The 27,015-nt window shown below is 36.3% G+C and overlaps 2 protein-coding genes across 3 annotated transcripts in view; one reads left to right on the top strand and one right to left on the bottom strand.

The window, feature by feature from the left end:
- The window catches only part of gmds (GDP-mannose 4,6-dehydratase), an 86,277-nt gene extending 68,261 nt beyond the window's left edge, over positions 1-18,016 (top strand). For both annotated transcript variants that reach the window (XM_051138858.1, XM_051138859.1), the window contains 4 exons: positions 2,508-2,626; positions 2,842-2,938; positions 17,303-17,371; positions 17,466-18,016. In XM_051138858.1, coding sequence (XP_050994815.1) covers positions 2,508-2,626; positions 2,842-2,938; positions 17,303-17,371; positions 17,466-17,528 — 348 coding nt within the window. In that variant the 3' untranslated portion in view covers positions 17,529-18,016. The remainder of the gene's footprint in view (positions 1-2,507; positions 2,627-2,841; positions 2,939-17,302; positions 17,372-17,465) is intronic.
- Positions 18,017-23,185: 5,169 nt separating this feature from the next.
- On the bottom strand, positions 23,186-25,251 carry foxc1b (forkhead box C1b). The gene has a single exon (XM_051139268.1). It carries the CDS (start codon positions 24,959-24,961, stop codon positions 23,660-23,662), a length of 1,302 nt encoding a protein of 433 aa, XP_050995225.1. The 5' UTR covers positions 24,962-25,251; the 3' UTR covers positions 23,186-23,659.
- Between the last annotated feature and the right edge of the window lie 1,764 nt (positions 25,252-27,015).

Below are 27,015 nucleotides of genomic sequence, written 5' to 3'. Positions count from 1 at the left end.
TAGGAATTGCAACATTGCATGGTTTATGTCAAACTGTAAGCAGTCTGACCCCAGCTTGATGTCAGTGACTTGCGTCTTCTAAAGAAAACATCTGACGCGACTAACAACTTTTACCTCAGGGGAAAATGAACTGTCAGACATTCATCTTCTCCAGAGCTCTGTGACAACACATATGCGGAATATTCCTCAACAAAAATATGAGGAACAACACCGCAGTGCGTTGTTTACATGTTTTTGTGACAGACTCTGAAAGCTGTAAATGACACGTGACTTGTTAGCTGTTTGTCACAAGTATGTTCAATAAATCAACTGTCATTGGGACAAAAATAAATATATGTTTATAATTATTAAAAAAAACAAAAACGAAGAAGCAAAGACAGAATCCTTCTTGCAGTATGGATTAAATCCGGAGCATTTCTACATTACTTTTTAAGGTGTCCGATGCACTTGCCTGCAACCATTCAGGTCTTTAAATTTAAACAATGTATTTTATTTAAACAATTATACACTACCAGTCAAAAGTTTTTGATTTGTAGCAGTAAGATTTTTAGATGTTTTTTTTTTTTTTTTTTTTTTTTTTTTTTAATTCTCGTCTGCTCACCAAGCCTGTGTTTATTTGATCCAAAATACAGTGAAAGCAGTAATATTTTGAAATGTTTTTGCTATTTAAATTAACTGCTTTCCATTTTAAATGATTTTAAAATGTAATTTATTCCTGTGTTCAAGGCCAAATTTGAGCATTATTACTCTGGTCTTCACTCTGGTTACATAATCCTTTAGAAATCATTCTAATATGCTGATTTGCTGTTCGAGAAACAGTTTTTATTATTATTATCAATATTTAAAACAGTTTATAAGTGTATGTTTGTTAGGATTCTTTGGATAGAAAGATTCAAAGATCAGCATTTATCTAAAATAAAAAGCTTTTGTAATATTATACATTTATACCGTTCAATTGCTTGGAGTCAGTATAATTTTTTTATTTTATTTTTTTGGAAAAGAAATTATAGAAATTATTACTTTTATTTTGCAAGGGTGCTTTAAATTGATCGAAAGTGATGATGAAGACATTTATAATGTTACAAAAGATTTCTAATTCAGATAAATGCTGTTTTGCCAAATTTTTTATTCATCAAAGAAACCTGATAAAATTCTGCTCGAACATCTTCAAAATAATAATAACAATAATAAATGTTTTGAGCAGCAAATCAGAATACTAGAATGATTTCTGAAGGATCATGTGACTGGAGTAATGATGCTAAAACTTCAGCTTTGAAATCACAGGCTGATTCATGAACTCATCCAGTTTTTTGAGGAGACGCAGCCTCACTTGCCTCCTCGTAGAAAACACCCCTGGTTTAATAGTTTATGTATTGTTCTTAATAAAATAATGCAAAAATCAGTTTATTGGTTTGTAAAAAAATATATATATCTAAATGTTCTCACATGTTCTCAACATTAATTTTGGATGTCTGCGTGTGTGTGTTGTGGGAATTTCTACATTTCAGACTAGACTAAATCAAACAGAACAGCTCTGAACACGATCTTTATCCTTCACAGTGGGTGTTTAGTGGTTTGTGATGTAGAACAGTCATTTTTAATTAACCTACAGATGTTTAAAATACGTTTTGATTGTTTCGACTTGGTGCCGTGATAAAATCCAAAACTGTATCCATCACAGTGCTGTGTGAGTTCCCTCAGTGTTTCATTTTATGGTTTTCTCTTTCTTTCTGTCTGTCTGTCTGTCTGTTATCTCGTTTGAGATGGTTTTTTTAAGCGAGTGCAGCAGGAGTGAAATATGAATGAGTTGGGCGGCCAAGTGCGGCGCTCCCACTGCAGCGTATAAAACGTGCTGATGGGGTCTTTATCCCTCCATCAAGCTGAGGGGAAGAAAAGAGCACAGTCCTGTCAAGGGAACGGGGCGATTCTTCGGCCAACTGGCTAAACGCTGAAGCCCTAGAGTCAGAAAATGTGTATGAGAGAGGGAGCTAAAGCCAAAGAAAAAAGACAAAAGAGTATCACCCGTTGACCTCTTGGCAAGCGTTCTTGTTTTAAGTATCTCACCATTTATTTCTCCAAAAGCACTGTCTCTTTCATCTAGATCACTGTTTAGATTTAGTCTGTGCATTTGTGTCGTTGTGTGGTGGTTGTATGGACTTGGGAACTCTGTGCTTTATTCCCACAATTGGCATCCCATGAGACCTAGTTTTGACGTCAAGACGGGGACGGCCGTGTGTGTTTGTGTGTTGGGGTGTGTGTAAGATCGTAACCACATAAAAGCACATCCTACTGGGAGCAGATGTGTCTGCGTTGAATCTATGTCGTGTGTATGCGGGGGAGTCTTGATACTTGATCTCAGATGTGAACCTGAGAAAATAAAGCTGTTTTGATACTACATGAGGTCATTAAATCATTTGCATCTTGATATGATGTCATCAATCACATCTCAAATGGAACATGCTTCATATTAACGATATTGATGTTGTTGTTGTTTCTGTTTGTTTTAGGCGATGTGGCTGATGTTGCAGCAGGAGGAGCCTATCGATTTTGTTATAGCGACGGGGGAAGTACACAGCGTACGGGAGTTCGTGGAGATGGCCTTCAAACACGTGGGCAAAACCATTGTGTGAGAGCACGCATACACACACTTCTATCTCAGATTAAGCCCATCTGGTTAATCTGGCACATCTGGTGTTGATTCGCCAACATGCTGTACAAGACCACAAAACAACACGCAAACACACCATAAATATTGTAAATATGTAACTCATATGCTGACAGCTGAATTGGAAAACAAATAAGATGAAGGAATGCGTTCAAAGCCCTTGTTCTCGCATTTAGGTGGGAGGGGAAGAATGAGAAGGAGGTGGGCCGATGTCAGGAGACGGGAGAGATTCATGTTAAGGTGGATCCGAAGTACTACCGGCCAACTGAAGTGGTAAGTCATTGCAAGTTTGTAGTATAAATCAGATCATCCAAGGTGCCCTTAGGTGGCGAGAGATTACCCAGTAGTATCATACACTACTGTACAGTGTGTGGTGAGAATATGCTTGCTTATGTAGTGGCATTATCAGACAGCTATTTGTTTCAATATTTGTTGTTTGGCAGCTGTTTGTTCATTGTGACTTTTAATCCATTAAATCAGCAGCATTCAAGTCTTTGGAGAGGATTAGAGGGCGTTCACATAGGATAGTTTTTTGTTTTTTTTTTTGTCCAAAAGCAGCTAGACGTTGCGCAACTCAATTGAAGGGATCTTGGGACTTTTTGGAAGAACTTGTTTTTAACTTGGCACAGCATCTTAAAATGTGTCGCTTAACATACATGTCCCTAGATAAGCCAGATCCAATGTGTTGGCCAATTATGCTATTTTGTTTATACACTGCTATTAAAAAGCTAAAAAGCAAAACAACATTGGTGATAACACTAATAACAATGAGAAATGTTACTTGAGCACCAAATCAGCAATGATTTCTAAAGGATCATGTGACTTTAAAGTATTAAAGTAGGTAAGTTCATTTAAATTGTAGTAATATTTTACAACATTACTGTTTTAACTGTTTTTGATCAAATAAATGCAACCTTGATGAGCATGAGACAAAAAAAAACTTAACTTTCAATTAATAAAGAGAACATTATAGCGTGCCTCCCATCCAATAAATAGCAAGAAGATTTCTGATTTTGTTACTTTTGATATGCAACAAAGTCACAGATTTTAAATTCTGTTCATTTTATTTCAGTATTTTTATATTAAATGCCATCTTGGCGCTGTTTAATGTAGAGTGACGGATCTCTGTAGTGTCTAAACTGATCGTGTCCTCTGCTTTAATACCAGTTTAAGCACAAAATAAAAATGAATGAACATCCGAAGTATGTTAAAAGAAAGAGTACAAATGAAATCAATATCCTGTCTCATGTAGTCGCTTAATCAGTGTTTTGACCGTGGAAAGATGTTAGTATAACCGTTTGCAAACAACATGTCATGTTTACCTTAGAAAAAACATTTGGTGACAATAAAAATATTAATCAGCTAGAAAAACTCTATGAACATTTTGCTAAATATGTGGCCCTGGACCACAAAACCAGTCATAAGGGTCAATTTTTCGAAATTGAGATTTATACATCATCCAAAAGCAATAATATATAGGACAATATTTGGCTGAGATACATCTAGTTGAAAATCTGCCATCTGAGGGTGCGAGAAAATCTAAATATTGAAAATATCACCTTTGAGGTTGTCCAAATGAAGTTCTTAGCAATGCATATTACTAATCAAAAATTAAGTTTAGATATATTTACAGTAGGAAATTTACAAATATCTTCATGGAACATGATCTTTACTTAATATCCTAATGATTTTTGACCCATGCAATGTATTGTTGGCTATTGCTACAAATATACACATGCTACTTATGACTGGTTTTGTGGTCCAGGGTCACATATGCACTATAACACATTCATTATAATTTTTATTGTTTTTCAATATTTAGTTTATATTTGAATAAATATGTTTAAATAAAGTTTTTATGACAGCCATCATTTAAATGTTTATATTAAATAAACAAATTGGAGTAGTAACTTCATTGAGTGTAATTTAAGTGTTTGTATACAAATTAGTTATTTTTAACGTTCAATATTTTAGTAATGTAGTACAAACTGTTTACAGCATTAGTTGAGAGGGTTTTTTTTTTCTTAAGAAAACTTGCCATGTACTGTACCTGATGTATATCAACATAATTGATACTGAATTGCAAGCTTGTGAATCAAAATTGAAAACTGAAACCCAGCCCTGCTCACCCCAAACTTTTAGACAGCAGTGTATTTGCGTAATGCAACCATTTAAAAAAAAAAATTTTTTTTTTTCTATGAAATTCTCAGTTAGGCAAGATGATCAAAATGTCCGTCTTTACCTGAAAAGTAGATGTCAGTTTGTGTCTGTGTGTGTGGTGGGTGGTCATTCAGGAATGAGAAAGGACACTAAATCTGTAAAGAAAACATACACGTGAAAGGATTGTTGACAGATCAGAGGTTTTCTCTAAGACACATGTTTGCTGTGTATGGTTCAGAGGGCTGTGTCCAAGAAGCTAGAAGTAAAAATAACATGAAGGTAAGACAGAAACATGTGCGAGTGTGTGTTTGAAGATGAGTGACATCAGAGGATTAAGAAGAACCAGTGCAGAAAGATGGAAATTTGTTCCTTGGGTATAAACCTAATAAATATTTTTGGCATCAGGTTTTGATGACCTCACAATGCTGTTACATAATATGAGCACAAGATACTTAAAGACACTCTAAAAGGCCTAAACTGAACAGGCCATCCATCAACACAGAGGTGAAATGGGAATTTGACCTTTAACCTCTGTGATAGAAAGTAAATCACTGCATTTCCTCAGTTGGTAAGAGTGTCAGTACGGGACGCAGGTCACTTGCAAGGATGAATGAGCGAGTGTGTGTATTTGCGATGGATTTACAAATGCATTGTCCACAGGCTACATGTGAACTTGTTTCAAATCTGTTGGATGAAGCCTGTAATTAATCAAATCACTTATTCTGGCAGAAACAGAATAGAAAAATGATCTTACTTCAGTTTCAAAAACATAATTATGTTTACTAGCACACATACTTTGTTCGCCTGCAGGGAGTAACTGGATGAAACACACACCTATTAATAGGAAAGCAGTGGGTTGAATACACTACCTGTTTATCCAAAGAGACCATCGTCAATCGTCACACGGACTGCTGTGTTTTTGAGCAATGCTAATCTATTTTCATTCGTACTACACCTGCATGATTTATGAAAGCATAATTACTGACAGATAAAAATCTTCTGGCTGAAAGATCCCACGTTAACGCTAAAAATAACTGTCACACCCAAAAAAACTGCTGTTAGATGAATGGCTCTATGCATTATTATCATTCCCAAAATCAACATGTGAAGCCTCTGAGTGATGGCTATCATGCCACACGTAACTTGTGGTTAGATGTGCGTAAATTGCGAGTGAATGATGAAACTCAAATCGGCCATCTTTATTTGCATAACCTTTAGAGATCTCATAACGAGCGTATGCGTGTGCGTAGGGGAGGATTTCATCCGTGGCTTCGCTGCAAATACAACCTGGATGCGTTCTTTCAGTCGACACACACTCGCTCACATTCCTTCAGGAGGTATGCGTAGCTTTAGCTTCACAATGAGAAAAGCAGGTAATGCGCTTGGCCTTGTCTGTCCATCACACGCCATCTACTCGCAGACAAAGAAACCGTGTGTGAGCATTGAAATAATACGCTAACTTCCTTTTAAGGCCTGAAATACCCCCATTTAAATGAAGCTTGAAATATTAGAGCGAATTTCGGTAACTTTTTTACGATTTCCAGCAGGAGAGCACCGTTAAGTAAATAGTGGCCTTTATTTTATTTCTCTCTCTCTCGCTTACTTTTATTCTCCAATTTGCACTTAGACAAGGACGCAGCGAATTGGGTGCAATAATGAACACATCAAAACCGAGCGGTCTGTCTTTTAGCTGATTGAGGGGGTTTAATAGTGAAGGCTCGAACTGATGAATGTGGCCCCCAGACGCCGCTGAAGACCGCTGCGTGAACCCTGCGGTCCCCGCTCTGCCTTTCAGCGAATATGATTTTGCACATCCATTTCATTTTTTCGGATGCTGATTTAAACAATTTTTATGAGGCACTTTGGGGAAGGAGGACCAAAGTTAGCCAAAGGCTTTTTTTTTTTTTTTTTTTTTTTTTTTTTTTTCTTTTTCACTTTTTATTTTCCAGACAGTCCCCAGGAAACCCTCATGGTTTTTTCTTTTCGTTTTTCATTTTGAAAGAGAGAAAGAAAGGAGCACGAGAGAGGGCATAATGAAAGCAAAAAGCTTTGATTTATGCAACAAATTCCACAAACGGCCAGTTTGCAGCACTCGCATGGTTTAGTAACTCTGGCCTTTTATGAATCTCTTGCCCTTGTGAACTTGCGTGCACATCTCAAAGTGACAGAATAAGATGTTTTTTTGTTTTTGGTAAACCGTGCTGTGGTTATTTTGTTACATGGTGTAATTTCAGATGACTAAATTGCATTTTTACAAGATTTGAGAATGTCTCGTTGTATTCTGTGGTGGCATATGCAGCAAGGATTATTGAAAATAAGTAGCATAATGTGTATGAATGCTTTGAGGATGTGTCTGCCAGGAATATAAATGTAATGTACAGTAAGTAAGTATAAGTGTGAGCATGCATGCTGATGATGGACAAAACACACAAGCTGCACTGGCTGCAGTTCACCAAGTATGTGCTTCATCAAATCAACTCTCAGACTTGGCGACCCTGAGGAATTGCCACAACATAATGATGGAATTATGTGGATTATCAGAGATTAGGACTATATGGTACATATGTCAGCATGTTTCCTCCAGAATCTCAAAGACGTATTACACACGTCTCTCTCACAGACTTAAATTTGAGACTGGTGTTCTTTTGTGGTAATGTTGTGTATTTTTGAAGTGGAAAATGGCTCTTAAAATGCACATCAGCATCCTTACTCTTAGTCGATATCTTTTTTGTAAGTACTTCATTGACATTATAAAAATATCAGTAATTGCAATAATATACGTACTTTGAAATTAAAAATAGTAATAATAAGAAATTATAGAACATACTTTTTGATTTTCTTGGTTTTCTCTTGTTTCTTCTTAATAAATAATACTGTAATAGAAAATCCTCTAGAAATTGTTTATTTTTGTTATTTTATTATTGTTGCTGTTATAATTAATAATAATACTATGAAAGAAAACAGTGGTAATGCTGGGTGATATACGGTTTCAAACGGTAAAGCGGTTTGCAAACGATATGGATTTTTTTTTAAAAAAAACACAAGTGCCTAAGGCAACATACGCAGCATCGTCAATTGAGAGGAATCCCTGTTAACTGCGTACACTTCTGACTAATGGTTGGAAAACTTTTAGAATTATTAATAACGCAACTGATTTTTTAACTCGACAAATGAACTAACTGTAAACGGCTGTTAACACAAGCCAGAGACGCTGAAAACAGACCCAAAGAGGACAGATTAAGCTCACTGTTTACATTGCACAACATATATACTGAATATACTGAACTGGGGGTTTTCAGCTGAAGTAAAAAGTTTACATCTAGAATTTAGAATCTGCAGAATGTTAATTATTTTACAAAAATTACAGGGATCATACAAACTGCATGTTATTTTTTTTTATTTAGTACTGACTTGAAGAAGATATTCCACATAAAAGACTTTTACACATAGTCCACAAGAGAAAATAATAGTTGCATTTTTAAAAATGACCCATTCAAAAGTTTACAGATTCTTAATACTGTGTTTTTATCTGAATGATCCACAGCTGGTTTTTTTTTTTTTTTTTTTTTTTTTTTTTTTTTTAGTGGTAGTTGTTCATGAGTCCCTTGCCCTGAACAGTTAAACTGCCCACTGTTTTTCAATAAAATCCTTCAGGTCCCACAAATTCTTTGGTTTTTCAGCATTTTTATGTATTTGAACCCTTTCCAACAATGACTGTATAATTTTGAGATCCATCTTTTCATACTGAGGACAACTGAGGGACTCATATGCAACTATTACAGGTAGTTCAAATACTCACTGATGCGCCAAAAGAGAAAATGATGCATTAAGAGCCGGGGTGAAAACTTTTGAACAGAATGAAGATGTGTACACTTTTCTTATTTTGCCTAAACATCATATATTTTCCCTTCAGAAGCTACAGAATCTCTTTTCAGCCATTTTCTCTTGTGGACTATATGAAAGCGTCTTTTATGTGAAATATCTTATTCAGGTTAGTACTAAATAAAAAATAACATGCATTTTGTATGATCCCTCTTATTTTGGTAAAATAATTGACATTTAGCAGATTCTGCAAGGTATATGTAAACTTTTGACTTCAACTGTATATGAATATATCTTTGAGGAAAACTGACTGGATTTAGAAAAGTTTAGATATTTTCTTTTCATCTTACCTCCGTTATAATGTAGTATTTAAAAGTGCAGCAGCTGCTTTGTTTACAGCAGTAACCAAGAAAGCGCTGTATTGCCGCTGTTCCATAAGCGCCACCTGCTGTCAAAGAGTGAATTTGCGTTCTCATTCAGCCAGTTTGCTGTTTTTGTTTAATTCAGATGTTTTATGTAGGATAATATCACAAATTTATGGTCAGTTCATTTTCTTTCCTCCTGTTTTCTATAGTATTAATTAAAATAATGATTTTCACTATTTAATTTATGATTGTTCAGTGTTAGAGAATAGACAACCAGTGTTTTCTTTTGATCAAATTAGAAGCCCTATTATAAAACAGCTTCAGACATTTACATCAGTGCATTTATCCAAAGCAAATTACAATGCATTTAGGGTAGATCAGTATGTGTCTTCCCTGCAAATCGAAACCTATGACTGTGATGTTGTTTTAGCGTTTAGCTGAACTACATGATATAGGCAGACAGTATAATTGACACCTGTGTACTATTATGATGTATAGATCTGAATGCTGTGTTTACGTAACATGTAAGCGCATGCATTTTTTTTGGTTTCTGTTGAAATGAAAAATGGCTTTGACCTTTCACTCCAAGGATCAGGATGGGCTGATCTTATCTGTTCTGTGGCAGAGGTCAGGAGCGAGATAAAAAGCATCCTGTAGTGAGCAGCACACACACTCACACACACACATGGAGGCCCTCACTCTGTGAATGCAGGAGTCTGTCTTATCTGACCCATGTTGAGCGTCATAGTACCAGCATGCAAAACACAGCTGCATCATCACTTACCTGCAGCTTTGCTTTTAATTTGAATGCAAGATCCATTTTATTTCAGCCTTAAGCTCAGTGGCCAAGCGACCTGCATGCTTTTGGCTGTTTTTAGATTTATGTGCTCGTTGAAGGCAGGTCCCCCACCTTAAGCGGAGTTTAAGCCTCTGTTGTCTGTCGTGATGCTTTATGGGTAGTGCAGTCTTTAGGGTTTTCTGGGTATTATAGTTGCTGTGGTTGAGAGGCTGGCTCTTTGTGACAGCTTTACGGTGATATGCAGTGTAATAGGTCAGAGTTGTTAAAGTTGAGTGTGAATGATGTTGTAAAGAGTCTGGCCGGGCGCCAAGTTGAACTCAAACCTGCAATAAAGCCACGCTCTTACCGTTCAGCTTTTCCTCATGATGACCGTATATACATCCACGCTTATTTCCATCACACTTTACAGTAGAGCTTAACTCACTTTCATAACGTTACATGGCACTTTTTACCTCGTGCCCCGGGACTTTTTTTTTTTTTTTTTTAACAGTGCTACTCTGTCTCGCGTTCCATTTTTGTCGAGGCATCGGGGAGAGAGAACAGAACTAAAAAAATAAAGAGGGAGAGAGGGGTGTACGTTCTCCCCTGGCCTACTCTCTGGTATTTCCTGAAGGACTTTGACTGAGCGGAACCACCCTGGGCCCCACGGCGGGGAAAGAGAGAGAAAGAGCTTTTAAAAAAGAAAGTGAGTTGAGAATATAACACTTAAAAACCAAGCCAAGTGTAAAGAACCCCAGTAAACAGGTGGATTTTTTTGTAACTTAATGTGAAGATATTACATCTCTAGATGTTGATTATGAAACTAAAAAGTTAAATGGTTCAGTAAAAGTTAAGCTCAGTTGACAGGGGACGGTTGCATATAAGGTTAAGACTAGTCTTAAAAGTTAGTCAGCTAGTTTTTTCTTTAAGACTGTTCATCATTTTTAAAATTCCGTTACATAAAAATGTAGATTAGTCTAAGTTGAATCCAAAAAGTAAGACTGATTACCTCTTGGCTAACTATTAGTTGGTCAGACTGGTTCTTAAGATACTGTCTTAACATAGAGGCTAAGTTTATGCAACTGGCTTCTGGTTAAAAACAATTTCTGAAAAACCTCAAAAAACTATTTCTGTTTGTTCCTCAATTTCTCAATTTAAAAAACATCAATATTCAGTCAGACATTTACAATAAAGAGGAACAAGGCTAATTTTGAAGGACTTAAAACCAGAAATGTGATGATTATAATTTTATAAAAGCAGTAAAATTAATTTTTATTTTAATGCTCATATATTATTTGAACTGTATATCTGTTTAAATAATGTTTACCATTGTAGAGTTTTAGGTATTGCATTTTCATGGTAATCTTCAAACTTTTTAATAAGTGATTTTTAATACTAAAATTGTCAACACACTTGTTTTTGGCTTGTACTAGTATTTTAACATTTACAGATTGGCTCCATTCGCTTCCATTTTAAGTGCTTCACTGAACTTTTCCTTTTTTTTTTTTTTTTTTTTTTTTAAAGAAGTCAAATTTTATTTTTGTGATAATCAACATTTTACCAAGTGCTGTCGACTTTTATTAACTTGCATCAAACCTGCAATATTCCTTTTAGACTAGGTCGAAATCAGATGCGATAAAAGTTAAATTTGCAATTTACTATTTAGCGTTAAGTAAACAAGCCTGTTTATTTGGAGTGATCAAAACAATCATGTGCTGTAGTAGATCATTTTTTTTTCTTCCCAGCAGGTGTTTTTGACAGTGTGTAAATGTTAAAATGAGTGTTAACTTGTGTACTAGTGCTGGGTTTGTTTGTGCCATGTGTCATAATTACCTCATGGGTGTGTGCGCGTTCGCACTTTCACGGCTGTGTGTAGTGGGAGAGGGGAGGTTAATTGTGGGCTGCCCTCTGTAAATGGCATGTCCCAGGCTCGTTATCTTGATTGAGTAATTAACTCTGGCTCTCGGCACTCTTACTCACACTGTCAGACTGCTGAACTCCTGACACCTCGCATTCCTCGCTCCCTCTCCCTCGCGCTTTCACCTCTCTCGCTCTTTAACTTTCACACAGCTCGTCTCTCCAAGCTTTCAATTTATCATCATTTTCCTTTCTCTCCATGTCATTCCTGTCTCAGTCCTCTTTTTCCTCCTCTTCTCTCACTCTCGATCACTCCAGACAAGGCCGTTTTATTTTTATTACAGTTAGAAATGTGAAGGAGATCATTGTAATAATTCTAGTAGTGTTAAAGTGATAGTTCACTCAAAAATGAAAATTCTGTCATCATGTACTCATGTTGTTTTAAAAACGTGTGACTTTCTTCTGTGAAACACAAAAGAAGGCAAAAGAATATGGCATACAATGAAAGTCAGTGCAGTCCAGTATTGTTTTGGACCCCATTGACTTTAGTTGTTTAAAAAAAAAAAAACCCTGAAATTTATGATTTCATTAACAGATGTAATGTTACAGTACCAACCTGTTGAAGTATTAAAATCTGTTTTGTATCTACAACCACCAATATGTAAAATCAATCAAATAAATAAATATTCATTGTAATAAAAAAGAATAAAAAAATTTTATTAAAAAAATGAAAAATAGTACATTTTAGTAACATAATGTAGGTTGCTTATTTTAGGTAATTTATACTGACTACTTTTTAGATAACGTTTAGATTACTTTTTGCCTAATCCCTAATTTAGAAGCATGGATCACAAAAATTATTACATTTACATGGCCATTCTATATTGTGAATATACATATATGTTAAAGATAAATGGTATGATGCACAGTAGGATTTTTGGAAAGGAAACCTTAAAAGAAAAAAAGAATAATAATTAGGGAGAATCAATAAATTATGAATAATTTACTGCTGTTGAATGAATAATTTAATTGACTGCCATTTTATAAATAATGTGTAATCATGTAATCCTTAAAACAGTAACTGTAATCTGATTATGAGTATTTTAAAATGTAATATAATCTAATTACAAGGTACTCCATTTTTGGAATCTGAGAACGTAATCTAGTTTACATGTAATCAGTTACTTCCCAGCTCTGTGTATTAAAAAAAAAAAAATTTGAGAGAATCAATAAATTATGAATAATTTACTGCTGTTTTTTAAATAATATGTAATCATGTAATCTATAAAAAAGTAACTGTGATGTGATTATGAGTATTTTAAAATGTAATGTAATTAATTTTCAAGTACTCAATTTTTGGAATCTGATTGTGTAATCTGGATTACATGTAATTAGTTACTTCCCAGCTCTATGTGAAAAAAAAAAAATAATAATAATAATAAAATAATAATAATAATAATAAATAAAAGAATTAGGGTAAATCAATGAATTATTAACAATTTACTGCCATTTTATGAATAATATGTAATCATGTAATCCATAAAAAATAATATATCTGATTATGAGTATCTTAAAATGTAATATAAGACAATTACGAGTGCTCAATTTTTGGAATCTAATTATGTAATCTAGATTACATGTAATCAGTTACTTTCCAGCTCTGTGTGAAAAGTAAATAAATAAAAGAATTAGGGTAAATCAATTAATTATTAACAATTTCCTGCCGTTTAATAAATAATAAGTAATCATGTAATCCATAAAAAAGTAACTGTAATCTGATTGAGTGTTTTAAAAAGTAATATAATCCAATTACAAGTACCCAATTTTTGGAATCTGATTATGTAATCTAGATTACATGTAATCAGTTACTTCCCAGCTCTGTGTGTGAGGGGGGAAAATTAGAGTAAATCAATTATTAACAATTTCCTGTCGTTTAATAAATATATATGTAATCATGTAATCCATAAAAAAGTAACTGTAATCTGACTGTAACTGGTCACTACCCAGCTCTGTGTGCCAATTTAAGATGTAACAAAATAAACATATTTTATAAATATGTACATCGGTGATAAGAAAAACTTATGTAATAACTTATTTCAATAATACATCAAATGTGTCTGTCAAACAAGGAATTTTAGGAATGTCTGGGAATATTTTAGTGTCCTGTGAGATTTATTAGCCTTTTACTATACATAGTAAGGGAATTTACCGTAACCAGTTAACACTTTTTTTACCATAGCATTTAGTTTTTATCATTAAAATTATTCTCATTTTTACAGTGTAGTTCTCTATCTTCCCTTAGCCACAGTGAAAGCACAATAAAAGGAGGGGAGATGAAAATAGAAAGATATCTGGATAGTTTGAATGAGGTGAATCATGTTCACGCTGGCAGGCAGGACTTTTGCTTGCTCTTGTATTGCTTGAGAAGATACAGCTCTCTGAGGCTTGTAAACACACAAACACACTGCCAATACCACATGTAAGCACACACGGATCCTCAGTAATAAACACACCGTTGAGTATGTGAAACTCGTACAGATTCTTGCATGCTGTGATCTTGTCGTTCAAGACTGGTTTTAACACATTGACACTTTAGGTTGTATAGATTCAGATGTACTTTTGCACTCTTTTAGTCTTTTCGATTCGCTCTGTAGTTTTTCTGCTCTGTGATTGGCTGTTGTTTGAAAAGGGAAATCATTAGAGTCTTTGATCCCTCCTAAACATCCTGCACCAAATAACACAACTCTCACACACACAAAACTGCACGGCACATAGCGAAGTCTGTCGAACAGCCGTGGATTTCTCGTTCTGGTTCGCCATGTACTTTCAAGGGTGCAGTTGGATGTTGCTCTTGTGTCTCTCACTACGCATGCATTTAAAGTGTCAGACACTTAGGGTCAGTGTCTCTTAGCTAGAGAGGGTTTACATGATTTTATAAATATTTATTAAACACTTGAAACAAGAATCTGAGATAGAGATGTTCTCCCTTGGGATGATTCAGATTTTTCTGCATTGTACTCTGTCTCTTTTACACATGGAAATGATTACATTCATTTTTGTTCTTAAAATCTCTGTTTTATATACAGTAGAATTCAAGAATGTTAGCATCCGTAATTGTAAATTAAAAATGTTTTTAGACCTTTATGATCACCAAAGCAATATTTATTGGATTAAGTATACAGTACAGTATAGTTAAAATAGTAAGATTGTAATATATCACAACAATTTCTGTTTTCTTTCTGAATATATTTTAAAATCTAGTTTATTTTTGTGATGGCAAAGCTGAATTTTCAACGTCGTTACTGTGTCACATGACCCTTCAGAAATCATTCTAATATGCTGATCTGGTTCTCAGGAAATGTTGTTTATCATCAGTGTTGAAGCTGAAAGGTTTTGCAGCCAATTTTTTTCAGAATTCTTTGATTATAAGAAAGTTCAAAAGAACTGCATTTATTTGAAATAGAAAAAGTATTTGCTGCCACTTTTGATCAATTTAATGCATCTTATATATACACGCTACCAGTCAAAAGTTTTTGACGTTTTTGAATCTATAATGTTTTTTTAAAGTCTCTTCTGCTCACCAGGCCTGCATTTAATTGATCCAAAGTATAGCAAAGACAGTACAATTTTTAAATATTTTTACTATTTAATATAACTGTTTTCTATTTTAATACAGTTACATTTTTTTGTGATCAAAGCTACATTTTTAGCATTATTACTCCTGTCTTTAGTGTCACATGATCCTTCAGAAATCATTCTAATATGCTGATTTGCTGATTAAAAAACATTTATTATTATTGATATTATTATTACAAATATTTTTATTATTATCAATATTTAAAAACTTTTATTCAGCAAGGATGCTTTAAATTGAATAAAAAAGTGATGATAAAGGCATTTATAATGTTAAAAAATATATATGTTAAATAGTAAAAATATTTCTGTTTTGCTGTACTTTGGATCAAATAAATGCAGGCTTGGTGAGCAGAAGAGACTTCCTTAAAAAACATTAAAAATCTTACTGTTCAAAAACTTTTGACTGGTTCTATATCTGCGTGTGCCTGTGTATGTATAACAATATATTTAATTTATTTTTTAAAAAACGCAAAACTAATCTAGATTTAAGTAAAACAATACATTGCAGATGTGGTAAAGACTGATTTGGACATGTTTACCAACAATACGGTCACAAATATCCAGGGATTTGTTCATCAAAGAAAGTTTGACCCCCACTTTTGTTGATCTGCTCATATTGCTTTTGTGGATTTGACCTCTGACTCGGCTGTCCTACAACAAGACCATTCCTCTGTCTGTGCGTGCATGTTTACAACAGATTGCTTGAGCGTGCTGTTTTTTCCTGCTTCATGTCTTAAGAAATATTAAAGCTCACGGAAACATGCACGCGTGCATATAGTAATTTTCGAGTCTTTCATGTCATGTGTAGCCATGCTGTAAGTTAACAAAGGTTGCTTGATATTTGTGAAAGTCTGTCTCCTTAATAGTCCTGAATTCCTTTACGTTAAGTGCTCGGTTACACGCAATAAAAATGCACCCAGTTGATGACTATCGCTTTTATTTATGATTTATTTCCATTTTATTTACCATATATGCAGGTGCGGCTTCTGTCTTAAACCCTGACGTGTAAAGATACCTTCTTTAAACAAGCAAAAACACCCAGCGTTTGAAACTAAAATCTGCTTGTGAACTTGCACTGTGCCTTTGATTTGTCTTGACTTGCTGACTTTCTATTTAATAGCAAGAGCTATTGCACACAACGCATGATTCACATGCACACGCAATCCTTCAGTTTCATCGAATTAATGCCTTTCTAGTTTTCCTTCCTCGCAAATACTTACATTGTCAGGACACAGTACCGCAGTTGTTTGCATGTGAAGACTTGGATGGGCGACAAAAGCAGCTGATGTTAATTTAGCCTTCAGAAAAGTGAAGACTAATTATGATTAATATGCCGCATTAATACGTATCTTGATTATGATGGTTGCATGCTGTTTCATATGTTGATGAATGAATGCTATTTCACTAATTAGTCTTTAAAATATGGTTATGTCATTTAAATGATTTAATTGGAGCTAAAATGGAACCATGAGTTAGTGACTGTAACTTCTCAGGGTTCAGCATTAAAATATGGGCTTTTGGAACAAGAGCTCTCATTTGTCAAGGCACAGAAGTGCTGTTGTGAATGTGTGTGTGTGTGTGTGTTTGTGTGTTCTGGCTCTTTGTGTAATCAGATCAGCAGCGAGGACACTCTCAAACCCTTTACTGCCACCCTGAGAAGCACCTTGAAATGTGTGCGCGAGCGTGTGTTTGTGTGAGTGTTGCCGTCCCGGCAGGAGAACAGAAGGGGTTAGGCCACAAGAGTCACATAATCCATCATACTCTGGCACTGAGAGAGGGCTGGAAAAGAGGGGGTGCTGGATGGATGGCCTGCCTCGGCCCTCACCTTCCCCCAGAGACACGGCGCTTGACACCTGTGTGTGTGGTGCCGGCGATTATATGTGGGTGTGTGAGAGTGAAGAAGAGTGTGTCTGTGCACAGGTTGGGAGGTCCAGTTAATAAAGAAGGACTAAACCACCCCTTTGCGTTTTCTTCGTCATTGTTTTCCCTCCGTCTCACTCTCTTTCTGTCTTTTTCTAGGACTTCTTACAGGGAGACAGTTCCAAAGCCTTTAAGATCCTGGGCTGGAAACCACGTGTGACATTCGAGGTGAGCGTTCCTGTAAAAATCAAAGCGGTTCACTTCCAGTGCACTGGAGATTGAGAAATAATCGGTGTGTGTGTGTTTGCGTGTATTCCAACAGGAGCTTGTTAAAGAAATGGTGGACGCGGACGTCGAGCTCATGCGGAACAACCCGAATGCCTGAGCCCACACGCCTTCATCTCCACGCATGCCAAAGAGGCGGTTGTCATGTGTTTGTGTGTGTGTGAAATCACTGGAAGAAGCATTCAGCTGCTTTTGTCTTCCTGCGTCTGTTGTTTTCTGTCTTGCTTCAGCTTTCTGATCTCGGTTTCACTGAGTTACGAGGGTAGCGGGTGTTGCCTTTCTCCATTCCTTAATATTGTAATATTTAAGCTCATGTGTATGGATTTTTAGTTTGTTTTCTGTCCAAATGATTTTTATCCATTTTTATAATGCATTTTTTATTCATAATCATGAAAAAATGTTTAAATAAGGGATTAAAGTGTTTGTAGAGCTTTTTAAAGCTATTTGCAGTTTCATTCATTTCATTGTGTGATTCCTTAAATTGACTAATGACATTTATTGGTTGGAACATTAAAAATGGTTTCCTGATATTTAAAATGCAAATACAAAATGTGAATTTTAAAATTCAGTAAAATTCAGTAAAATTCAGTAATGTGCTTAAATTCTTAAAGAGTTATTTAAGTGTGTTTGTTTGTGGTTCTCAACCGTTTTGACTCCATTGTCCTAGACAATATAATTTCTTTGGTACTGGTAAATATTATAGAACATTTGTTAAAATGGTAACACTTTACAATAAGGTTCATTAGTTAACATTTGTTAATTACATTAGTTAACATGAACAATATTTAGGTACTGCTATTTCAGCATTACTGAATGCATTATTAAAATCACAAGTTGTTTAGGTAATGCACTGTGAACTAACATGAACAAACAATGAATGACTGTATTTTTATTAACTAACATTAACAAAGATTAATAAACCTTTTGTACATTGTTCGCTCATGTTTGTTAATACATTAACTAATGTTAACAAATGACACCTTATTGTAAAGTGTTACTGTTAAAATATGAAAGAATAGATGAAAATGATTAACTGCAAATAATATTGTGATGTCATAAGTTTCAAAAACTGTATGTTATTCCTTTTATATATATATATTCAATAAAATGTTTGTTGAGGGAGTACAGCTTAACAAGTATGTATAGATTTATATGTTGTTTATTATGGTTTTTAGGATCGCGTATTTATTACTGCACGCCTCCTGGTTGATAAAAGATTCGGTCCTCTGAGTAGATTTGTAATTTTACACTAAAATTATTTAGACTGTTTTTTTTAACTTTGTTTCCCATAATTAAGCATACTGTCCACCTTCTTCTGTAACGCGGGAGTAATCCGCGTTAGTTGAGATGGTTGAGACTTCCGGTTCATTAGCCGTTGAAGGGAAATAAGGAGAAGAAAACGGCGTGCAGTAAATGGTAAAACTCTTTGTACTACAAACCAGTGTGCTCATAATTAAGACAATACATTAAAATTATACGATAAGACACATCAATTTGTAAAATCAAGCAGCAAAACAAGATGTTTTGTACAGCTAAAAATAGCTGGACGCGGATGAGACCAGAAGCCAAAGCCATAAAATTTACAAATGGCCGCTCCCGCTCTTACGGTAAGAAAAACGCACGGTACAGAAATAATTTAGAATATTAGCTAATATTGCTGACTCAGTAAGTAAAAGTTAGAGATTGCTTGGTTGGAGTCAGTAAACATCATTTTGAAAATAACTGTCAACCTTTAAGTTTCATTCTCTCTTGCCCCAGAACTTAAATATACAGTGAAATGCGTCAGAAAGCGGTTCGTGCCAGCTTTCGCGGGTTGCCTGGCGGTCATCGAGCCCCTCGCGTCGAGCACAACCGCTCTCTTGTATTCAGAGAGAAACGCGTCCACGAGGCCTCGCGGTCCTTCATTCCAGATGCTCGAGCACGGCCCACCGCGCGCAGCTTAGGGAGCAGTAACTCGGCCTTGTAAAGCAGCTCATGTTTAATCACCTCTGACGTCGGGCGCAGCTGGGCCACTGAACCCTGACAGTGAAGACATTTCGCCGTGTGCGAAAATCCTCCGCCGTGTTTATTTGTAATGGTGACACGGTTGTCCTCATCAGAGTAACAACAGATTCGAGAGACCTCTGTCAGCGTACGTGTCCTCAAGCGAGGAGAGAGAGACACGGTAAAATCAGTTTCTTTTAAACGACTCAAGAAGCCACGGATATTCTAGTCTATCCGAAGTGCCAAATGAAGGTCATTCGACACCGACATTCAAAGAAAGTGGGGTATTTGAGACCCTCACAAGACAAGCGATAGCGGGGGCGGTTGATGCATGTGTATTTGTGTTTTTGAGACGGCCAGTAGAGTGCCATTTAAGCGCTTTAAACAGCGCACCAGTGTGAGCCGGGCCTTATTGGAAACAGACGGTGCCTCGCCGGTCCGCAAGCGTAAAAAGCACTTTTCCCCTGGCCTGAGTCTTGAGCTCTACCACATACAGGTGCACAGGCCGCGAGCAGCCACTAACTACGTTATATATCCCGACGAATTTATTTTTTACGCTTGAGCGGGGAAATTTCTGCTATTTTGTTTGACTGCCCTGCTGATGTTCCCGTAAAAGCAGTAGGAAACGTGAAATTCAATTGGACCAATGAATTAAAGTATCATAAAAATTTAAAGGAGATGAAAAGCCCTAACATTGTTAAGTCGCACAATTTAATATAGTGCTTTATTTATATTTTCTGGGAACTGTCAGTAATCTCAACATATTAAACGATTCTTAATTAAAAATGCACGGATCTCAGATTGTCCTTTCTGCTATAACTGGTTCGCTCTCAGCTTTTGAAAGCTTCTAAAAGTCGTAAAAAGAACTGTATTAACGGGTTTTAATAATTAAACATTTTTAAAAAATGATAGCAATATGGAGAATTTCATGTAGTTAATTTATCCTATCTTCTTTCTATAGAAAGACAATAGGTATAGTTTATTTGTTTCTGTATTATTTTGGGATCAGCAGGAATTATTTGCTTTGTCAGTTTCAGGCATTTGGATTTAACTGATAAGTAACTTTCACTCACATCCGTCTTACGGTTTCACCCTTTGACATTTTTGCAACGCAGAAGAAAATAATTTCGCTTAAATCCACTCTGTCAAGGTAAAATCTGGTCTATTTTTCTTGTTTATTTTTCAGAGTCAATCAGATAATCCGTGATAATCCTCTAGACCTTTCTCACAGTCCACGGCATTGTTTACTCAGGTTTTATTTGCAATTCCGTTTTTCTCCGTGAGAATTTATATATATATATATATATAATTATGAGCTTTTTAATTTCTAAGATTTAAACATTTAATATTTAAAGACAATTGGTCAGATGCGCTGCAACAAATTAGGAGTAGATGTATGTATATGTGTTAACCAGGTTTTATCTTTATTTTATTATTTTTTGTTAAATATTTAACTTTTATCGATATATGTATAAAGTATTAAGAAAATATTTAATGTAGCACTTAAAGTAGCTAATATGTGGTATAACACTAAAAAGATTTTTTATTTTTTTTTAATTGGGCGCAGAGCGCTTCTTCAAGCGGTTGATGGACTTGTTAATTGCTACTTTTATTTAGCTCATATTATGAGAAAAAAAGAGGATTAAAACATATAAGATGTTAATTCATATACTGTAACTTAATTACTAACATTTACCAAATATGGTTCTCATTAACTGAATTTTTCACATGATATGCGATTTAGGCCGAAGTAAAGCAGGCCTAAGTTCTGTTCAGTTTGTTGCTTTGTCACTTTTACATTAGTGTTGAATATAAATAGATTTTAAAATTGTGTAGCTTGTATTTTATTGTTTTTAATTTATATACACTGATTTGTTTTTATTATTGTTGTTATAAATTGTTGTTATAATAATGCATCTACATTTGTACATACCATCATTTTTATAATAAACAAACTGTTGAATTAACAAAACAAAAAGCTGTTGAATTAGCGTAGAATAAATTAGCAGCACCTCACAAAAACGCACTTAAAACAGTACTGAAAATGAACTGGACAGATTGTCCACATTTATCTAATTTAAAGAGACCGCAAAAAGTATCAGGAAATTGTAAAATCTATCACACAGGATATCACGCATGATATACATCGATTTAAAATAAACAAACAAACACACACACTTCTCAGGCAAGCTATGAGATCTGCATCTGGTTAAAACGTGCCACGTTAATACCAGAAGGCTCTCTCTGCTGTATCATATTCCCCAGCGCGCAACTCAACCCTGAAACACGCAGCTGATCACAACAAAGACACCTTTTCACTGGCACGAGCCCTTAACACTGCCCGCGCGCACCTGTAATGCATTTGCCACTTAAGCCCTTCATACAAAGTCGAATCGCCTGGAGCTGACCTTACGATACTTAAAGATACTTAACGCTGTAAGGCTTTTTACATTTTTCTTTCTCTTTCTTGCTGTGTCTTTTTCCATCTTTCTCGTTTGTTTATCTTGATTTACACTTGAGGCCTATTCAAGCCGTATCCGTGAATCATGCACAAATCGTATTTAATCACATCGTTTATATAATCACAAAACACCACATCAGTTATGGGGCCAATTATATAGCAAATAAATACAAGGGCTGCACTGCAAGGCCCATAGTTTCTGCTGCCGATGATTGCAAGAAGTTTGGCACATCGCTGTGCGCAGTTGCATATTTAAATATCGCTGAATGTGTATTAGACAAATCAAAATTAGACAATTATCAATCTTATTTGAGTTACACTAAACAGGGAAATTCGTTATTTGGTTTGTGTCCGTATGTTGAGTTGAGAAAAGTAAATTTTAGCCTGAGTTAAAACATATTGTCGTGCATAGGCCTAGTTGTTTTACATTTACTGTATGTTAAAAAGCAACGCAGAAATGAACAAAGCACTGACATACCGAATAGAATGCTTTTGTTTGGAGTCTCTGGCAGAATTATTCATTTGATTTATCAAGCCCATATTTTACCAGGCTGGCTCAACGTGTCTGGCCTACAGCAATTCTTTCATCTGCTGTTTATCTGCATTTTAATCTATTACGTGTTTATAAATAAAAAAAACTTCTATCAGAGACAATTGTTGTCTACATTCCGCAAGATTGCAAAAGTTTAGTTCACTCCAGTGTGCCAACAATCGGTTGTAAGAGTATAAAAAGAGAACGGAGAAAAAACGCTCAACTAAACAGCATGGCATAAATAAAACAAGGCTGCAAATTTACCTCAGTAAATATCATACTAAAACTACAAACATATTTCTAGCACATACATAACTATTTCCTAAAAGTATTAGTTGAGAAACAAATCATATAGAAACACATAGGATGTTTATATTGAGTAATACAAATTACGAAAATTACTCGCTTACTAGATTTAGGTAAACGGTGACAAAGCTCTGTCAAATAATGTGCTCGATTATTATTTTTTTTTATTATTTACTCGGACATTGGTTTTTGAAAAAAATTTCATGTATTTATAATAGTTATTATTAAACATTGTTTTGCTGCGCTGATGTTTTTATCCTTAGTAAAAGCATTTTAGGTTAGGAATAATTTAAGGATTCTTTGCACGCGTAAGTGAAAAAATAATAATTTCCAGATGTTTTGAAACCTTTGACCCCCACCCCCACCCCCTGTCCATGGAATGCCATATTAAGAGCCAAATATTTTTAAGAGAAAAATAAGATCATTGGCAAATATTTTGCAACGAGCTATGTTTAAGCAACTTTTCAAGAATAATTCCCTGCTTTTTGTGGCCGCTAATCAATAGCAAGCTCTGACAGTCATTTAGGTAAATAATGGATTCAACAGGCATTAGAAAGCGATAAATCACTCGAGAGTTTAACTCCAACAAGACGACAATTTATTAAACAAATAGTAACTTTAGATATTTTCAAAAAGTATAAGAAAAAACTGAAACTCAGTTGTACACTCGTTACCTTTCTATACTGAATTGATTATAAATACTTAAGACATTTCCTTGCAACGTTGGTCCACCTGCTCTTACATGAAATAAATTAACACATTTTCTCTGAATCTATCTTGATGGACGAGCAGGGAGAAAATGTTTATGTGCAGCGGAATTATCCTACTTACCAACACAAACTCGCATATCAGCCCGAGTTCACTGACCTAAAAGCTTCCTTAAATTACAAACACATGGCAAATAATACAAATATATATTAGACAATTTTGAAACTCATAAAACGTTTGGTCAGAACTTGCTGCAGTCGTATACAAAGGCTCCGGAAGCCCGGTAGAGTGGCTGACTGGACGGGAAAGCCATTTGACAGCTATTGCTTCCGGTCACCGGAGAGCTGTTCAGAGCTATCCGCTGCGTCTCGAACATTTCCCGCACCGCGTGAAAGTTCTGCTGCTGGCTTGGATAGCTCGCGCTCAGGTGTCCCAGCTCTCCGGACTGACTGAGGTACCAGGGTGCGAGTCGGTTCTGCTGCAAGTGCTGGCTCTCCTGGCTCGAGCTCTGGTGGGGGTGTGAGATAGAGGAGGCGCTTGTTGTGTTTGTGTATTCCGGTAAAGTGTCATCGCCGTGGCCGCGGTCCCCTGTGTACAGGCTCGTCGCTTGCATGTTGCAGTGATAAGTGGCGGGCTGGCCGCAGGGTGGACTGTAATGGGCGGGCTGCGGGGATGGCGAGTAGGTCAGAGACACCGAGCCTGGCAGAGCGGCACGGGAGGCCGGCAGCTCTGCCGCGTGCTGCGGGGACCCCCGAAGTCCTGTCATGATTGTATCCATACTGAAGGCCTGCTGCGGCGTTTGCGACTGAGGACTCCCGCTACACGCACTCCCACCGCTCCTGTCTGGACTCTCGGTTTTAGGCACGGTGCTGAGGGGTGGAGTGCTGTCATGCGGGGGCGTGCAGGCCCCGTTCTCGGTCTTTATATCCCGGAGCTTCACTGGCTGCTGGGCGTCTTGCTCGCATGCTTGTCCCTGGCTGTCTTTGCCCTGCCGGTCCCGCTCCTCTCTCTCCCTCAGCACGTCCTTCTTCTTGAAGCGGCGCCTACGTCGCAAGAAGCTGCCGTTTTCAAACATGTTATATGAGTCCGGGTCTAGAGTCCAGTAGCTGCCCTTACCTGGCTTCTTATCATCTCTTGGCACCTTGACGAAGCACTCGTTGAGCGACAAGTTATGCCGTATACTGTTCTGCCAGCCTTGCTTATTGTCCCGGTAAAACGGAAAGCGCTCCATGATAAACTGGTAGATCCCATTCAGCGTGATCTTTTTGTCGGATGAGTTCTGGATGGCCATGGTGATGAGCGCGATGTAGCTGTACGGCGGTTTCACCATGTCCTTGGGCTGCTGTGCAGGGGCGTACGGCCCATACGCGCGGGCCATGCCGCCGGGATACTGCTCGTGGGCTGCGTGAGAGTACATGCTCATAGGCGCAGGCATACCGGTATATCCACCTCCGGCCGCGGCTCGATAAAAGCCTTGTTCTCCGGTGATATAAGGCACTACGCCTAGAGGGCTTTGGCTAGACACGGGGTAGCGCGCCTGCATCGTACCCCTCTCTCCAACGCTCTCCTGCTGCGGGCGAACAGAGACAAAAAAAAAAAGGTTAAAAACTAGGCAGACGTCTTAATTCAGTTCGAGAAGAAAAATCATTCCAGGGTTCGTCTCTTCTATCTTTTTCTTCAGTGCCTTGTCTCAAAACTTTCATCCAAAGTTTCTTCCCAGGCGGATTTTCAGGGCTTCGCTGTGCAGGCGAATGAGAAGCAAATGTCTTACGTGGAGAAGTCAGTGAATAGGGAAAACCTGTGAACTTCCCGCACCCGTCACTTCACAGGGACTTTTTCACCGAATTACCAATTCTGCCTTTTGGCTGAGCTCAGCGCTCCTCCCTAAACTCATCTCACGACCAATAAGCGCTCGAGTGCTGTTTGTGGAAAGACTGTACCCGAAGACCTTTTTCCCTGTGGGTATAAGCATAGTCTACCCTTGAGTTAAGGATAAGGGAGACGCAAACATACGGAAAGAGTAGAAATGTTGACAGAAAACGAGAAAATTCACACACCCTCGGGGTACTTAGAAAACGTGAAATAAATAGAAGCGATGACATCTGCTGTAGGGTGTAAAATGACATGTTTTGTTTAAAAGTACATGGCCAATATTAAGAACAGGAGGTAAAACACATTTACAATATCTGTAAAGATGTCTCGTGTTTTCACAGACTTGCAGCCAGCCAGTCGAACAAGAATAGCTCCCTGTTTTCGTTCACGTGTCAGGATTCATTTCAATCATTTGGCACTAATAGATGCGCTGGAGGGGTAAAGTAAAGCGGTGTTTGTTTTGCAGAAACAAATGTACTGCTTGGGAGCAAAGAAAAATCTGAGCCGACCAAACGGTGTAAATGAACCAATGTGTCCTTTTTGGTGCTAAAAGCCAACCAGATTGAGCTTTACACTTACTCTTTGTTGGTGCGTGTCAGTGCGTTTACACTTAGGTGCTGCTTTAATTTTCAAAAGTGTTTTTTTTAAGAAGTGTTAAAACAGGTTAATAATCGTCCCAGCTTTAGGTTTCCGTTGAGAGTTCGCACCGCTTGTGACATTTTTATTCATCACGACAATGAAGGGAGCTACTATTGATAGAAAAATTGGCGTTTTGTTAGATAACATTAATGACAAGGAAACGGGCAAAATATTTGTTGATCATGACTGTTTAACATGCTTTTGGGTTGTTAAGTATTTAACAGGCTATTTATTTGTTTGTGCATTTACACATTAAAAAAAAAAAAAAATTAAAAGTCATAAAGGAAAATAGGAAAACAAAGTAAAATCGTTTCTCTCTTTGGCAAAAAAGAGGAAATTAAATGAAATCAAAATATAAGAAACAAATCGATCATTAAATTAACTAAAACATAGTTATCAATGACAACAATAACATCAATATACAGAAATGAAACACCATGATAAATAATTAATATGCCGTGTTTAATCAACAACAACAATTGTAATATACAAACAAGAAGCGGTTTGTATTCACTGGCATTTTATTTTTTCCTGTTGTTGTTTGACTTTTTATGACAGACTGCGTTCATTGTAGTTAATTAAAAAATATACTAGCATCATATATATTAATATCACTGTAGCAAATTAGATAAAACGGAGAAAGCATCATTCACTTGTATATCTTTACAAAAAAGGCTAAATAAGATAACTGCATTGACTAAACGTTTTATGATACTTACTATTAAATGAATAAACGTAACTGTAAATTCAAGTTGGAAAACTGTTAATTATTTGTTTTGAATTAAAATAATTGTGCTTAATTTTATTGTTACTCGATTACAATAAAAAAAATGCTCACAATGTCCTGGCTCATATTTTTTACTTGGACGTATTTTTCCTTTACTTGCTTTATTCATGCCAATTTAAACCCTAAAGAATTAGACCAATTCATGGTGCCGTGAGGAGCAATAAGCGAAGTGAGGAGCGCGTTTGTTGTTGGCTGGCCAAATTCACCTGCTAAATGTGTGTTTTGGTGTTTGATCGCCCCCTTGTGGCTATTTTGTACAAGCACCCATTTTAGGCAATTCGTTTTCTAATAACAGGCAT

Source organism: Labeo rohita, chromosome 20 (assembly GCF_022985175.1).
Source record: "Labeo rohita strain BAU-BD-2019 chromosome 20, IGBB_LRoh.1.0, whole genome shotgun sequence".
Classification (NCBI taxonomy): domain Eukaryota; kingdom Metazoa; phylum Chordata; class Actinopteri; order Cypriniformes; family Cyprinidae; genus Labeo; species Labeo rohita.
Note: the sequence above shows the minus strand (reverse complement) of the source record. Positions and strands in the feature narration are given on the sequence as shown.

Bases quoted from the DNA above. Each gene is read 5' to 3' on its own strand.
- foxc1b (XM_051139268.1), bottom strand. From the start codon at position 24,961: ATGCAGGCGCGCTACCCCGTGTCTAGCCAAAGCCCTCTAGGCGTAGTG.